The sequence below is a fragment of the Clupea harengus genome, chromosome 22, assembly GCF_900700415.2.
Source record: "Clupea harengus chromosome 22, Ch_v2.0.2, whole genome shotgun sequence".
Lineage (NCBI taxonomy): Eukaryota > Metazoa > Chordata > Actinopteri > Clupeiformes > Clupeidae > Clupea > Clupea harengus.
The window spans coordinates 4,136,209-4,151,380 of NC_045173.1; the positions used below are offsets into that span (position 1 = coordinate 4,136,209).

The 15,172-nt window shown below is 42.4% G+C and overlaps 1 protein-coding gene across 1 annotated transcript in view; it reads right to left on the reverse strand.

The window, feature by feature from the left end:
* Positions 1–15,172, reverse strand: part of si:dkey-92j12.5 (multiple PDZ domain protein) — a 34,038-nt gene that overhangs the window by 12,524 nt on the left and 6,342 nt on the right. Inside the window, exons 8-20 of the mRNA XM_042703091.1 lie at positions 14,161–14,352; positions 13,212–13,314; positions 13,031–13,119; positions 12,193–12,394; positions 12,005–12,082; positions 11,681–11,760; positions 10,811–10,957; positions 9,115–9,297; positions 8,437–8,592; positions 7,856–8,065; positions 6,868–7,008; positions 4,699–4,831; positions 751–949 (exon numbers count right to left, since the gene is read on the reverse strand). Of these exons, the coding sequence (XP_042559025.1) occupies positions 751–949; positions 4,699–4,831; positions 6,868–7,008; positions 7,856–8,065; positions 8,437–8,592; positions 9,115–9,297; positions 10,811–10,957; positions 11,681–11,760; positions 12,005–12,082; positions 12,193–12,394; positions 13,031–13,119; positions 13,212–13,314; positions 14,161–14,352 (1,913 nt within the window). The remainder of the gene's footprint in view (positions 1–750; positions 950–4,698; positions 4,832–6,867; positions 7,009–7,855; positions 8,066–8,436; positions 8,593–9,114; positions 9,298–10,810; positions 10,958–11,680; positions 11,761–12,004; positions 12,083–12,192; positions 12,395–13,030; positions 13,120–13,211; positions 13,315–14,160; positions 14,353–15,172) is intronic.

Genomic DNA, 15,172 nt, shown 5'->3' on the forward strand with positions numbered 1-15,172 from the left:
GAATTGCATTTTTAGATGTGTGCACAAATTGACTGCCTGTGTCTACATGTGTACATTCATGTGTGGGTGAATGTGTGCACACTATGACTGCCTGTGTCTACATGTGTACATTAATGTGTGGGTGAATGTGTGCACACTATGACTGCCTGTGTCTACATGTGTACATTCATGTGTGGGTGAATGTGTGCATGCATGTGTAGGTACAGATGTATAGCTTGTAGGTGTGTTTTCATATACTGTACTAGCGTATGTGTATACTGTACATGCAAGCTTGCATGCGATCTATGTATGTGTGTGTAGGCCCGCACATGCGTGTGCATCTGTATGTTATGGTGGTGTGTGTAGGCCTGCACATGCGCGTGCATCTGTATGTTATGGCGGTGTGTGTAGGCCTGCACATGCGCGTGCATCTGTATGTTATGGCGGTGTGTGTAGGCCTGCACATGCGCGTGCATCTGTATGTTATGGCGGTGTGTGTAGGCCTGCACATGCGCGTGCATCTGTATGTTATGGTGGTGTGTGTAGGCCCGCACATGTGCGTGCATCTGTATGTTATGGCGGTGTCTGTAGGCCTGCACATGCGCGTGCATCTGTATGTTATGGCGGTGTGTGTAGGCCCGCACATGCGCGTGCATCTGTATGTTATGGCGGTGTGTGTAGGCCTGCACATGCGCGTGCATCTGTATGTTATGGCGGTGTGTGTAGGCCCGCACATGCGCGTGCATCTGTATGTTATGGCGGTGCGAGTACCTGAGCTCCGGTGCAAGGAGAGAGTGTCGGCGGAGCAAGGCTCGGGCCTGAGCGTTGTCCAGGTCGGTGGTGGCCTCTCCATTTATGGCTACAATGCCGTCACCAACACTCAGACGCCCATCCTGACTGATGGAGCCCCCATTCACCACTGAGCGGATTATTATGCCTGAACCATCCTTTAAAGCACTCACTGTCATACCTGCCGAGCACACACACACACACACACACACACACACACACACACACACACACACAGGCGAACACCATTTGACACACACATACACACACAAACACACACACACACACACACACACCAATTCACCTGTTAACTACATGAAGTTACAATGTCTGCACACACTTGCATCACATACACTCACAAACACACGCTACCTTGATCCCTGCACTGATGCATCATGTTCTTGCTGGCATGCTTGCAGTCATGCACAGAAACACACACTGTGCTTGTACCGAGGCCATTGAAACACACTATCTATGCAGCACAATTGAAAAGGCTGCTTGGCGTAAAAGCAAGGACATGCAAAACACACAAGAAAGCCGCCATGCACAGAAGAATAACTATGGTCATACATAATTTGAGATTCATCAAAGTTAGGTTTGTTTCAAATCATTTATTATGATTTTTGTATAATCAGTGTTTTATTCCTTTGATACATTCAAATTACAATACCATCATAGTGTGTTACAATGCACCAACAAGAACAGGCTACAACACAGACAAACACAGAATGAGTAGAAGAAGAAGGAGCCACTGCTTAGCACTTTAGATTTCCACTCCACGCTAAAGAATGCAAAAATGACTGTCAAATCACAATCAACAGCGCTAGTAATTTGATTTCCAGCCAATTTTTTGGCTATTCTTATTATTGATCCATGCGGGGTGCTTTGTGACAGACAATCAAAATGGTGAGAGTGATGTCTTTTTTAAATGTTCCAGAGAAACCAAAAGTGCTTCACATGTGGTTGCAGGGCAGAATTCAAACAAATAAACTGGTTGCTGAATACATGACTTAGCCCAGTACTTTATTTATAAGTCCATGAAATCATTCCAAGCATATTAGCAAGTAGCTAATTTACAATTTACAGTTTGAATTCCACCTTGACAGAAAAGAAAGAGTCACATTACAAAAGACAGATCATGCTATAGTTGACAATATCCAAGGCAAGAAAAAGATGGTCCACACACATCGTGCCACACAAATGATTGGCCTGTAAATTCTTCTTAGTCTCTTACTTTGGTAGGGCCTACTCTGGTTCAAGTCGATTCTATGCTCCCTACTGCATTAGATAACTAGGCTATTTTCTCTTAAATCAATACACCATATCACTCGTTTCTGAGGTAAAAGTGATTCTATGACTAAAGGAAGACTGCCAGACGGTGGTTGCAAAAAAACCTAATGGATACTTTCCAGTGGTTGGAACTCCCGCATTTTAATGCAAAAGTCTTATAACCTTATAATCTTATTACCTCCAATGTCAGGGTGTCAAAGTAGCCAGCCTCTGCCAGTAACAGTGATTATATCCTTAACAGACCTTTCACACAATACATATAGGATAAACGCTTGGGTGTGAGTGACAGAAAGAACCTCTAAGAGGATATTAGACAAGACCTTTTGGCAGAAATGGTGGGTTTGACCAAAGCTATTTGTGAATGTTAAGGTGCCATGTCAAGGAACTGAGAGGGACTAGAATGTTCCTCTTACATTGTTAAAGACATGTGAATCTAGTGTCGTGTCAACTATTTTGGTCGACTGCAAGTACAGTAAATGTAATAATAGCCATAACATAGCATAGCATAGCATAGCATAGCACTAACTGCATAAGTTGAAAAGGTAGATGTCTAATGCTTCCTGCCTTCTCAAGATCTTGGTGCTATACTGGTACTCTGTTTCATGACATGTGGTTCTATGACATTTTCCACTGTATGCAACAAATGTGTGCAGCAGCATTCGCTGTACTGCTAGCACATAACTTGTTTTTTAATGACTTCTAATATAAGCAAGCCACCTCTCACTGGACCCTGGGCTATGTGCCTGGGACTGGGTTGGACCCCAGTGACTATGTGCCCAATGATCCCTCTCCTTCACTCAAAATGATGCTGACGGTTGTTTATTTGGTGAAGGTGACCGTAATGGCTTGCAGTGTCATCAGAAGATTGGTTTCAGCTGGCCAGTTGGTGTGCACGTCAGCTGTGTATTCTGTTCTGGAAAACTAGTCACCGCTGGCTGACTGGCTGCTAAGCTTGCACACTGACACAGCAGAGGAGCTCTTGGATTTCTTCCACTGGCAAAGCGAGAGCCGGCCAGTGCGGCTCTCCTTCCTCTACGCTCCGTGTGCAGACAGGAGGCAGGAGGTAATCAGTGTCCAAGGCCGAGCCCGTGAGGGAAGCAAACAGGTACTATTGCAACGCCATGACACTCTGAATGTCTTATTATATCACTGTGAGTCAGAATTTATCACTGCACTCGGGGAAGCTCAGAACTTCTGTATTTCCTCAGTTGAAAAGAAACCATTTGATGACCACATCCCCAGTTATATGCTAGTCGACCTTTATATGTGTACCACACATATACAGAAATAGCATTTTATAACTGGCCAAACCCTTATGCCTGGCAAAGAAGGCTTTGTGAGTGTGTTTGCACCCAGTGCCTTACATGATTAACACATGATCATGATCTCCTTGAAGAGATTTAAAAGCCATTTAATGATGACTTATCATAATGCATTGTCAGAAAACTACTAGATCCAGTCCGAAAATGTGTTTGGCCTTACATAAGAAAAGGCCGTGCTATATCCTCTGGTATGGGCACATCTATACTGCTACTACTACAGAAATAACCCACACGTCACAGACCTCTAGCCATAATCTGTTTCTTTGGCAACCACTCAACCTGGTCCTATGGTGAGACACATTTCTGTAATTAGGTGGCAAAATTCAACAGGCTGAATGCTTACTTCCTCTGGGTAATGAGCATTATCAGTTCTAGTTCAGATAGTTTTTCTGTTACTTGGCAACAATGGTAACAAATGACTAGCAGTCTTTCTTAGAAAAGCAGTTGAGTACATTAGCTAGGCAAAACTATAGAATGGGTTTTTCGGTGAAAAACTAAACTGTGTTGAACAATAATGTGGGTTTGACCAGACTAGACATGAGCAAGTTAACCAAAGTATTTCAGCAAGCCAGGAAAATGTTAGAGAGCAAATATTACAGAAAAGCAAGCCAACTACAGGAGCAGACAACTAAAAGAGAAGACTGCAATCTCCACTGCTATGTCACCACTGATGAGAGTTGCAATGGCCCCACCAAGACACAGGCATGCGAGGACATGCTCACACACAGGTCCAGAATGATGTGCAACCACTGGGTATAGTATTAACTAGGTTTTAACAACCACTATCATCGGCCAGTCTCTGATGCAAAAGACAGCACTACAAATAAACACATGATAACCTTCATGTTTCGAACATCATGAAAGAGATTGGGATTACAGAATAAGACCCGTATTGATTTTGGTACCATATACAATTACAATGTATATATGCCATAAATATGTAAGCCAATTTAATTAAGGCCAAACTGAGAATATTTGAATGATTACCTCATATCAAACTCTGAAGTTTTATACATTATCTGTCATGGTAGTTTTAGTATCAAACGTTTACACTGACAAATTAAAAAGCTTTACAAATATGACATTGACTTCATAGCATGTTATTAAATCTGATTTAAAAAGATCATTCCCCCCAATTACACTTTTCATAATCCATTAATAAATAACATTTACAGCAGTTACAATTGCTCACACACACCTTCACACACAAATGCACAAACTCACACATCACTGAGTGCCACCACACTAGCCAATGTGGCCATGCTGACGATGTATACACACAGAGACACCAGCGCCATAAAGCACACCCATGACATACCAAGGCTAGTGTTGCCCCTGACAACGCTGATAGTCCTCTGAAAGCTGCTGCTGCGAGACGTGGCGGTGTAACGTCTGCCAGCCGTCTCCATGCCGCCCAGCTGACCTTTGACCTTCTCCTTCTGAGGGGGTGACTGTGGAGAAACAAACTGTCTAAGGTTACCAACAGTACCATGCATTAGGTACATAAAATACATGGAATGTCAATGTTACTGGAAAGAGGACTAAAAATAAACATAATCAAAAGAAAATGAACTCTCTAGTCCTATAATTAAAGAAACAGGGCCTTGGTATCATTTTCAATGCGATCCATTTTGGGACATTTTGACTAACTTTAATGTTAACCTGCGCCCTCTCCTGTGGCTTCTCCTCAGTCAAATGCACATTTTTTTTTAAATATAGTATGTTAATTTAATTTAATGTTGATTTAATTTTAATAAAAACTTGTTTGATTACATTCAGTTTACTCTCATTTTATTATTGCTGAGGTATTCTAGAATATAGTAATAAATGCCACTTTTGCCTCATTGTTTTTAGTTAGGTGAAATATACAAAAATATCAGACATGGCAGACTACCTAACAAAGTCAAAAACAGGCCTTAGGGTTGGAAGTGTTAACACTATGTTCTTCCAGTTATGTTTTTTTAGGGAATTTCCAGAAGTTTTTCGCAAGCGTGTCAGAAGTTCTGGAATTCTTCATCTCGACTAGAAAACCAGGCGATGTCTACAAATAAGATGAGGCTGTAGACCTACTATCCAACTACCAATACAGGCCAAAACATTGACACACATCAAAAGGGCACAGTGGGCGAAATACAAGCTATTACCGCAACTGGCCAGTGTGTTTTTTAGAAGTCGCAGTTATGCCCTTGTTATGCTAACTCTCCTTTAACATTAGAAATAATAATGTATCATCTGTAATGTTACATTCGGCAGAAACAACACTTATGAGAATGTGTTCTTTGTATTAATGTCTTTGTGTAAATGGGATAATTTCATTGTAGTTACACCCTCATCTCCTCACTTTCATTCTGTTCACTTTCATCTGAACAGAAACAGGATAAAGATTCTTCAGACTGTTGGACCTATTCTAGAACGCAATGTGCAACTAGCAGCTCAATGAGAAGCTTTTACCACAAGATCTGGAGGTATCACAGATATATCAACAAATGACCGCTCCCACTTATACACATTGTGCAGGCACAAGACAGGCATGCAATTGCTAAAATACAAAAAGTGATGTTAACATAAAAAGTCTTAAGTTCTTGCCCTTGCATAACAAGAGAGTCTTAAAAAACGGCCTTGTTTAAGCGATTCAAAGAAAATGGAACAGTTCCAACCTCTTAGTAGAAATATCCCTACACTGTAATTACAGTGACCTGTGAAGGGTTTAATTGCAGAACTTCAGGGTTAATGATGACTAATTGGAAAAGGTTGAAAGAAAAGTCTCCTCTGAGCCAAACTGACCATGAAGCTGAGTACCACGGCCACTGTTTAATGAAAGAAGTGGGAACAATATAACACAGCACCGAAGAGTAGCCTACAGCACACAACAAAAACAACAGTAGCTTACAGTACGCCACAACAACATGAGAAACATCATATTGCCACATAGTGCAGCACAACAAGACAGAACAACAAACATCATCATCATCTCTCTCTCTCTCTCTCTCTCTGTCTCCCTCCCTCTCTCTCTCCCACACACACACATACACACAGCACATCATGTTTCTGGCTGGAGTTTGGTGCGAGTAGGAGAATAGTCATCAGATCCTGTGATCTTGTGACCAGTCTTGAAAACCTGCACTTTCTCTTTCCACAAGTGACCCACACTCTCTTCTCAAGGAACTCTTTCCAGAAGGTTAACAGACACTACACCCTGTCCATCGACCTTCAGATCTAACAAGAACAGAATTCAACAACTAACAGATACACTTAATGTTCTAAGACTCCCCAATCTCACTGACATACTGTGTACATTGTGCACACTCCCGTTAACTGGAGAACAACAGCTCAATTACTAGAGCTAATTTCATGTTTCAAGTTCCTGTAAAACAGTAGGCATCTTCACTACTTTACCCAGTTCAGCATCACTACTTACATTCGGCTTGTCTAGATTACGTGTAAAAAGCTTGACAGCTTGATTTTACAGGGTTTGACAACAGCTCACCTTTGATGTGGGACTCTGGCGGTCGCTCACTGCGATGCTGTTGCTGATTAGGGCAGACATGTGCCTGATGTCATTCTCTGTTTTGGTTCCTTGGGTCTCGCGGCTGGTCTCCGTTGGCAATTCTGGTGCATTAGATTCACACTAGCAAAGAGGAAATAAACACAAACCAATGGTTTCAATTCAAAGGTAATAACCAATGCTGAGCACAGGCCAGAAGAGGCCGAAGGGTGTCTGATGTGTTCTCAATAAAAACCTTCAGGAGCCCACTAGCACACACACTCACACAGAGGTGGTATTGTGTTCAGTTTGAGTGGCATTAAAAATTCAAACTTGCCTGCAACCAGACACGGGCTTGCCTGTTTCTAAGCCACGGCACACAACAAAAAGCCTGCAGACCAATAGGAGACCAGGTAGACATACACAAAACATACACACCAAATATAGAACCACTACACATAGTGATCCAGACAGAACCAATCTACCACCCAATTAACAATGCAGGCACATATAGAGCACAGAAGACATCATAGACTCCAGAACAATATTGGAACGCAATAACTATTTACCAGTACTACATAGTAAACAAAACAAAAGCCTCGCAAATCTCACAGCTATCCGCTAAATAACTTGAATACTGGAATATTCAAAGATGCAAATTACAGTATTCATATTACATTTACATTAAGGTATAAGGTATCATATTACGTATACATTAAGGTATCAGAAATCTGTTCCACTTAAGAGTGTGTTGACTACAAACAACTAAATAATACTTCATCATGAGGAAACAGTAGTCACAGAATAAATCATCTTTATCAACAGGTTTGCTTAATTCTTTAGATTGGAGTGGTTCAAGTTGGGTTTTTTTGCAATGCAAACTGAATACACAAAAAGCCTTGTGACCAATGTCCTATTATTATACTATTGGTAATGAGGACTTGCTTCAGAGGGTATTTGTAAGAACATTAATTCCAAATGCTTGACTTACTGATAAAGGTTTGGCCACACCAATCTGTATAGTGCCAAAAGGAGTGGTCTTTAGGACCTGAACAGCATGCTCTAAGCTCGCATGGCGAAGGTCTGTGTCATTAACGAACATCAGCCTGTCGCCTGGTAACAACCGACCATCTCTTTCTGCCAATCCAGCAGGAACCAGCGAGCGAATCACAATCACTGTCTTTAGTGGGTCTTCTGGGTCCTAACAGAGTGGGAAAGACAGAAGGAAAGAAAGAAAGAAAGACTGATTCTCTTATCACAGTACTTCAAAATTGACTGATATTAAATGTCAGGCAAAAAGGTCAGCCAAAACACTGTTTCCATTCAAAATAGACAGCTGATTAAAGATTTAAGAAAGCGTTCAGTCCAAACATTATTTGGATGCTAAGGAACCTGCATAACTGTGATACCACAATGCCAGCTTTCTGTATGGATCAAAGGGGGGAAAAGCTTCTTCTCTGAGATCTAACCAGGGTTAGCATTATAATATAATGTTGTGGAAGCCTCGATTGTGGTAATTATAATGTGTTTGTGTAATTGTAATGTATTCTATGCAGAGCCTCAAGCACATGCCTGATAGTCCAGGATGCTGAAGCCCAGACCTGCCTCTCCCTTCAGCAGCTTGTACGTCTGGACCTCTGTCTCCCACATGGCCAGAGGGGACCGCCCCTCAACCTTCCCAGAATCCTGTGCTTCCTTAGGGGTCACACTCACACAGTTTTGCTCAACCTGTGGAGCAACAGAGAATACCAGTGATTCAATTCAACCAATTGGACTACAACAAATAAAACACCAGTCTCTAATAAAAGCTGGGGAAAGAAATTCTTTACAACTGGAAGGCTATATTTACCCTTAACTAACCCTCAGTTTAACAACCTCATTTTATGGACAGTGTTTATCCTGGACAAAGCTAAAAACCTAACCTAAAATGAAAGTGTAAAATTTGAATCATCATCCCTTGGCTATGGACATTCTAGCATAAAATTAGCTTCTGGCAGATAAATACTGAGTTTCCATGAAATATTTGAACTAAAATACACCATATAAAATAAATAGTGAGTTGGCTAGCTAGTTTCCCCACTGTGCCTGTTTCCTCACCAGTAAGATCCCATGACTACATTTAGGTGCCATTTATCATCATTCTCCAATACGGGCCGTTAAAGTCATTAAAGGAAATAAACACCCGGCCAAATCTCGAAGGTTATTGGTACTACTCCCATTTTGTAAGTGATAGAGAAAACATGAGGATACCATTTCATTGAACTCATTGAGAAGTTCTTTCAGGGAGAGCTGTAGATCCTCCTCCTCATCTTCCTCACTCTGGTTTGGGGGCGGTACAGGGTGGGAGCACACCAGACACACTTGGAGAGGGAGCTCCTTCAGGAGGCTCACTACCTCCTTATGCGTCTCGCCCCTCAGAGAGATGCCGTTCACCTAATGTTTTGGCACAACAAAGACTAGACAGGTCAACCATGACTGATTCTAAACAATTCTGATATAACTAAATGAATGCTTACAAATAGAGTTGCTACAGTCCAGTCCACTGTGAATAAACTTTTCAGTAATGACAAGCCAGTAGGTGCTAGCAACGCAAAACGCACAGCTTTATATGTCAAACAACACATCCAGACAACCATACAGAGAGTCAGCTAAGCTCACTTGAAGAGCTGAGCTAATTAGTAGGTCTCAGTGGCTGACACAATACATGGCAGGGATTTCACAGTCTAAATCTGGATTAGTGAATACTAGACGGAACCCATCTGGATTATGTAAAATCAAACACCTCAAATGGTAATTGCTATGCTAACCTTACTGGTACAGGTAAATGTCTCTGCAGTAAACAAAAAGAACATATCTGCATTATCCAGTGCTTCAATGAAACACCTGTAAATGATCATGTCCACTCCATTTGTGTTAAGTGGGGGTATCACTGGGTCAGATCATTGAATTAGCCCATCTCAGTATGATGGTCAGTTCTTTAGTGCTGCTGAAACTACTCGAGCCCTCAGTCAGCAATATTCTCACTAGCTGCACGGAGTTCTGTGGACTGAGGATATTGTTGGCTGCAGAGTAAGGCTGCTATTATACAACTGTAGACCTCAGACATCTATTTTTACTACCCACCATACAATATGTTTTATATGTGGATCTGATTTTCTGCTGAATTCTTGGTTTATACTAGGGCAGGGATATTAAGGCCTGACACAGGAAACACCCCCTGTGGCTATACCTTACATGTATTTGTTTATAAATATAGGTAAAAGTGCTTCTAAAGCCTGTCTGATTAGTAATGTATATGTGATTTGTTAGTAAAAAATGATATCTTGACACTGCATATTTTTAAAGTCTTGAAGGCAACATTTGCATTACGTTTAACGTCTTATTAAATGCTTAGACAAAATATATTACCGCCTCTCTTTTGTGCAGTGCCGTGTTGGACATACGAGTTCATAAGAGCACAGACTGTGTAACTACTTGTGTTACTAAACCGACTGAATAAAGTAACTTCGCACCAATGATTCCAATACTAACTGCTCAGGAGAAGTCCAAAGAGTAGACTGTGAGATTACATTTTCCACTCTGCTTTGGTAGTCAGTTTGTGGGTCTGCTTGTTTGTCTTAATCAATGGTCTTAGTCATGTGTAAGACTGTGTCGTGGTGGTGTTATTCATGTGTAAGACTGTGACGTGGTGGTGTTATTCATGTGTAAGACTGTGACGTGGTGGTGTTATTCATGTGTAAGACTGTGACGTGGTGGTGTTATTCATGTGTAAGACTGTGACGTGGTGGTCTTAATCATGTGTAAGAGTGTGACGTAGTGGTCTTAATCATGTGTAAGAGTGTGACGTAGTGGTCTTAATCATGTGTAAGAGTGTGACGTAGTGGTCTTAATCATGTGTAAGAGTGTGACGTAGTGGTCTTAATCATGACATGGTGGTGTTCCCCACCTCCAGCAGCTCGTCCCCCGGCTGGATGCGTCTGCTCTGGCCCACGGGCCCCTCGGGCAGCATGGAGCAGAAGTAGTGATGGCCCTCACGAGCCTCCAGACTCACCCCCAGACTGCTACACTCAGCGAACTTCTGCACCTGCACCACCTGTGTACAACAGACACACAAGTGAGTAGAGATGCAGACACACATACGCACACCTACACACACACACACACACCTACACACATACATACTACATACATACATACATACAAACACACACACACACACACACACACACACACACACACATACATACAAACACACACATGCATACATACAAACACACACATACATACAAACACACACACACACACACACCTACACACATACATACAAACACACACACACACACATGCGCACACCTACACACGTACATACAAACACACACATGCGCACACCTACACACATACAAACACACACACACACACACACACACACACACACACACATACATACAAACACACACATGCATACATACAAACACACACATACATACAAACACACACACACACACACACCTACACACATACATACAAACACACACACACACACATGCGCACACCTACACACGTACATACAAACACACACATGCGCACACCTACACACATACAAACACACACACACACACATACAAACACACACACATACAAACACACACACACACACACACCTACACACACACATACAAACACACACACACCTACACACATACAAACACAAACACACACACACACACACACACCATTGCTGTGAGACAGCATCGATAAAATGATAATCTAAGAGCTCTATTGACTAGATCTGTGACTGTTAGTGTAGTTTACATACCTTTACTTCATACTGGTCCCCAACATTGTTCTGCCATCTATTTCTCAGTTGCACTACTTCCGCCTCTGTGAGCGTCACTCCTAATAAAACACACATCAGTTCTTCACACAGTTCATATTTCCATTGGCAAACACACACTGAGAGTTTAACTAAACCCAGTAATAAAAGGTCTATGGATATGCTATGGACCATATAATTATTACACTCTGTAGAGTGGCAATTATACACACAATTATACCCAGTAGTCGCTTGATTAGAGCATTTAATGTACACAAATTACAAATGACACTAATTCTAATTCACTGAAAGTGCTGTGTGACTCACTTTTTTCCATGGAGCTGCTTCTATTTATCATGACAGCTCTGTCTTTCAAACTTAAACAGTAATTTTGCATCTTCTCATCTGTCAGGAGAAGGAGAAGGGCGTGATTGGCTGGGTTATATGCATGCTTATGGGTCTAACAGCATGCCAATGGGTCTAAGAGTATAAAGGGAAGAGCTGGTCAGCTGTACCATGGTCGGTGCTGAAGCTGATTTTGCGATTTTGGTCTTTGGCCTTTGCGTTGCGCGGGGGTTTGGGGATGGCTGGGAGGGGAGGCGCTGGCTGGGGCGTGGAGCCCATCCGCAGCATCCTCATGCTGACCGTCTGGCCTGTTTGTCGGAGCAGTAGCATGGCCTGCTGTTCACTGCAGCCATGCAACCGCTGCCCGTCCACCTAAACAGATCAAAACACTTTTACATTCTCCTTATTTGGCAATGCAGACAGCAGAATATATTCCAATATATATTCCTGTGCAATATCATTTTTCAAAATCACTCATCACACTAGAGGGATTATGCACCATTTCCAACATTTTTGGTGTTCCATCTCAATGAATCAAAATAATCCAAAGGAATCTTTCATTATACAGTGGACTGTGGAAGTACCATTAAAGTGGCAGTGGCATTTTTGCCTAAAACTAGCAAGCTAACAAGCTAAAAGTGACAGCCAAATACCAGCAACAGCACCACAGACACTCCTAAAAGCTAGCTGTCTTTCTCAATGATGTACAGTATTTTGGATATTAGGTAAAGTGAGAACAGTTGTTCTTGCTTTTCTGCAAGGGTTTCTGCTGGGTTCACATGACCATGTACCATCAAAATGAATTCAAGGATATTATACAAACTAGCTAGTAACAAAACTATAGCATGAAGAACAGAGTACCAATGAGTATACTGTACACAAGGGCACTGCACTGTCAATAGAGTACCAATGAGTATACTACACAAGGGAACTGTACTGTCAAATGAAAAATGAATAAATAAATAGACATGCTTAGACATGTGTAGACACAAATGTGATGGAACTCACAGATAAGATGTGGTCTCCAATGTGCATCTGGCCATACTGGTCCACTGCACTCCCCTTCTCTATGCTCTTCACAGCAATGCCACTGGAGTCTGCCACACAAGGAGGAATGTCAACATGTCAGGACCACTGAACTGGCAGTACGACACAGTGACAATCAGATAAGCAGGCAACTAAAGCAGACCTGAGCCAGGGGATACCGACGATCTGACAACGGAGATTCCCAGGCCGCGTGCGTTTTTAGTTAACCACACATCGTAGGTTCTATCCTTCTCGGGTTCAGAGTACTGCAAAGAAAGCACAACACGTCAACATGGAGATTAGTGGCAGAGCTGCTTCAGTGGAAAAGTAATTGGGATCTCACTGTGTTTGCCAGACAAAGCTGCTGAAGCCATCACATCCCTGTTCTCTGTCTCACAAGACTGAGACACTTCCCCATGTATTCCTCCTCTAGTGTGGCTGTCTGAAATAACAGCTGGTCTTGCGGATGTGTACTTGCCTCCAGATCTAGGGTGCACAGTTGTAGTCTTTGGATGGTGTGCTACCGCGACATTGGTGCAAGTATACCTCATTCACATCTAAGTCTGTGCTCATAAGCAAAGCACTCTGGGCTAATCAAATAGTATATAGCAAACACTACTTTTTAAAGGTGCAGTCTTTAATCCACACTTTTCATAGAATTCAGATAAATTCTCATCACATTCCTCTAGCTCGGTTCATGGCTCTGTGAATGGGCAACATAGAAAGTGAGTAGGACCAAACCATAGACTATTCAAACAGGTCAACATGTTTCTTCAGGAGAACGAAAGCGAGGGGTGTAATTTGATTGATTATTTCGCTCAAATATCAACAAACGTGGACCAGAATCAAGGACTTCACCTGTAACTAAACAGAACCACATGTTCAACATTTACATATATGACATATGTGGCCATGTGGTCTTTTCATCTGTTTTTCACATACTCTCTTCACACACACACACACACACACACACACACACACACGTGTGCGGGTGCACGCACACAAACACACACACACACACAAACACACACACACACACCCACACGCGGGTGCACTCAAACAAACACACACACACACACAAGACAGGATCAGTACACTCTAACTTTGTGCACCTGGGCTGGTCTCGTCTCTCGTTGCTGGGTAACGGGGTGAGACAGGTCGTTGCCTGCGGTGTCTCTGGCGATGAGAAGTCTGACCCGTGCGCTGGTCTGCTTGAGCACCTGTGCCACCTGCTCGCTGCCCATCCCTGCCAGGTCAGTGTCGCCAATCCGCAGGATCAGGTCACCACTGCGCAGACGCTTATCCTGCACACAGCACAGCGCAACTGAGTCCCTGCCAAACAGCTGATCTGGAATCAGGCTCCTCTGGCTATGTGTTAATATTATATCAAGACTGAGCAAAGATCAATACAGCCCTCTCTACAACCCAGAGGCACTTTTCTGGAAGGTTTTACAATTGATGCCTTCTAAACAGTCAAGTACTTGTGAGTTCAACACCCCTCCCCACCCCCACCAGATATGTTCATTTCGTCCAAAGCCTCCCACAAAATCACACAAAATCACAGGATCTCAGGGCTCCAAATTCTATCATACAATTACAGAAACAGAACTCCAAATCAAAGGGGATGTTACATCCTGACCTAATCAGATGCCCATGGCTACCCGAGCAAATCCTCTCGACACCCACACGCACAGTATCATGGTGTACAGCAACACCAGAGAACACATCTAAGCCTGATCGCCTTGCATATCCTGGAAGCATATTACAATTACAACAACCATGAGACGACAGTATTTAGGAACCGTCTCAGGACTGCCAGCCAGCGGGGTCACCATGGGGTCACAATCAAGAACCCTCATTTGTGTTGAAGCTATGGCTGCGCATAGAACAATGCAGGATTGTTTCAACGTGTTTCACAAGGCTGAACTGTCAGTACAGATTGCAAGTTACAGCAAAGATACAAGAAATTTACAGTAAAATTCTTTCATTTTTATGTTACTCTAAAATGATCCTAAACTCATTTGAAATACAGATGCACTGGATCCTTGCTTAGTCCAGTCAATGTATGACAATGATGGATTTCAAAAACTATATTCTAGCAATACTTACTAACACATCATATCA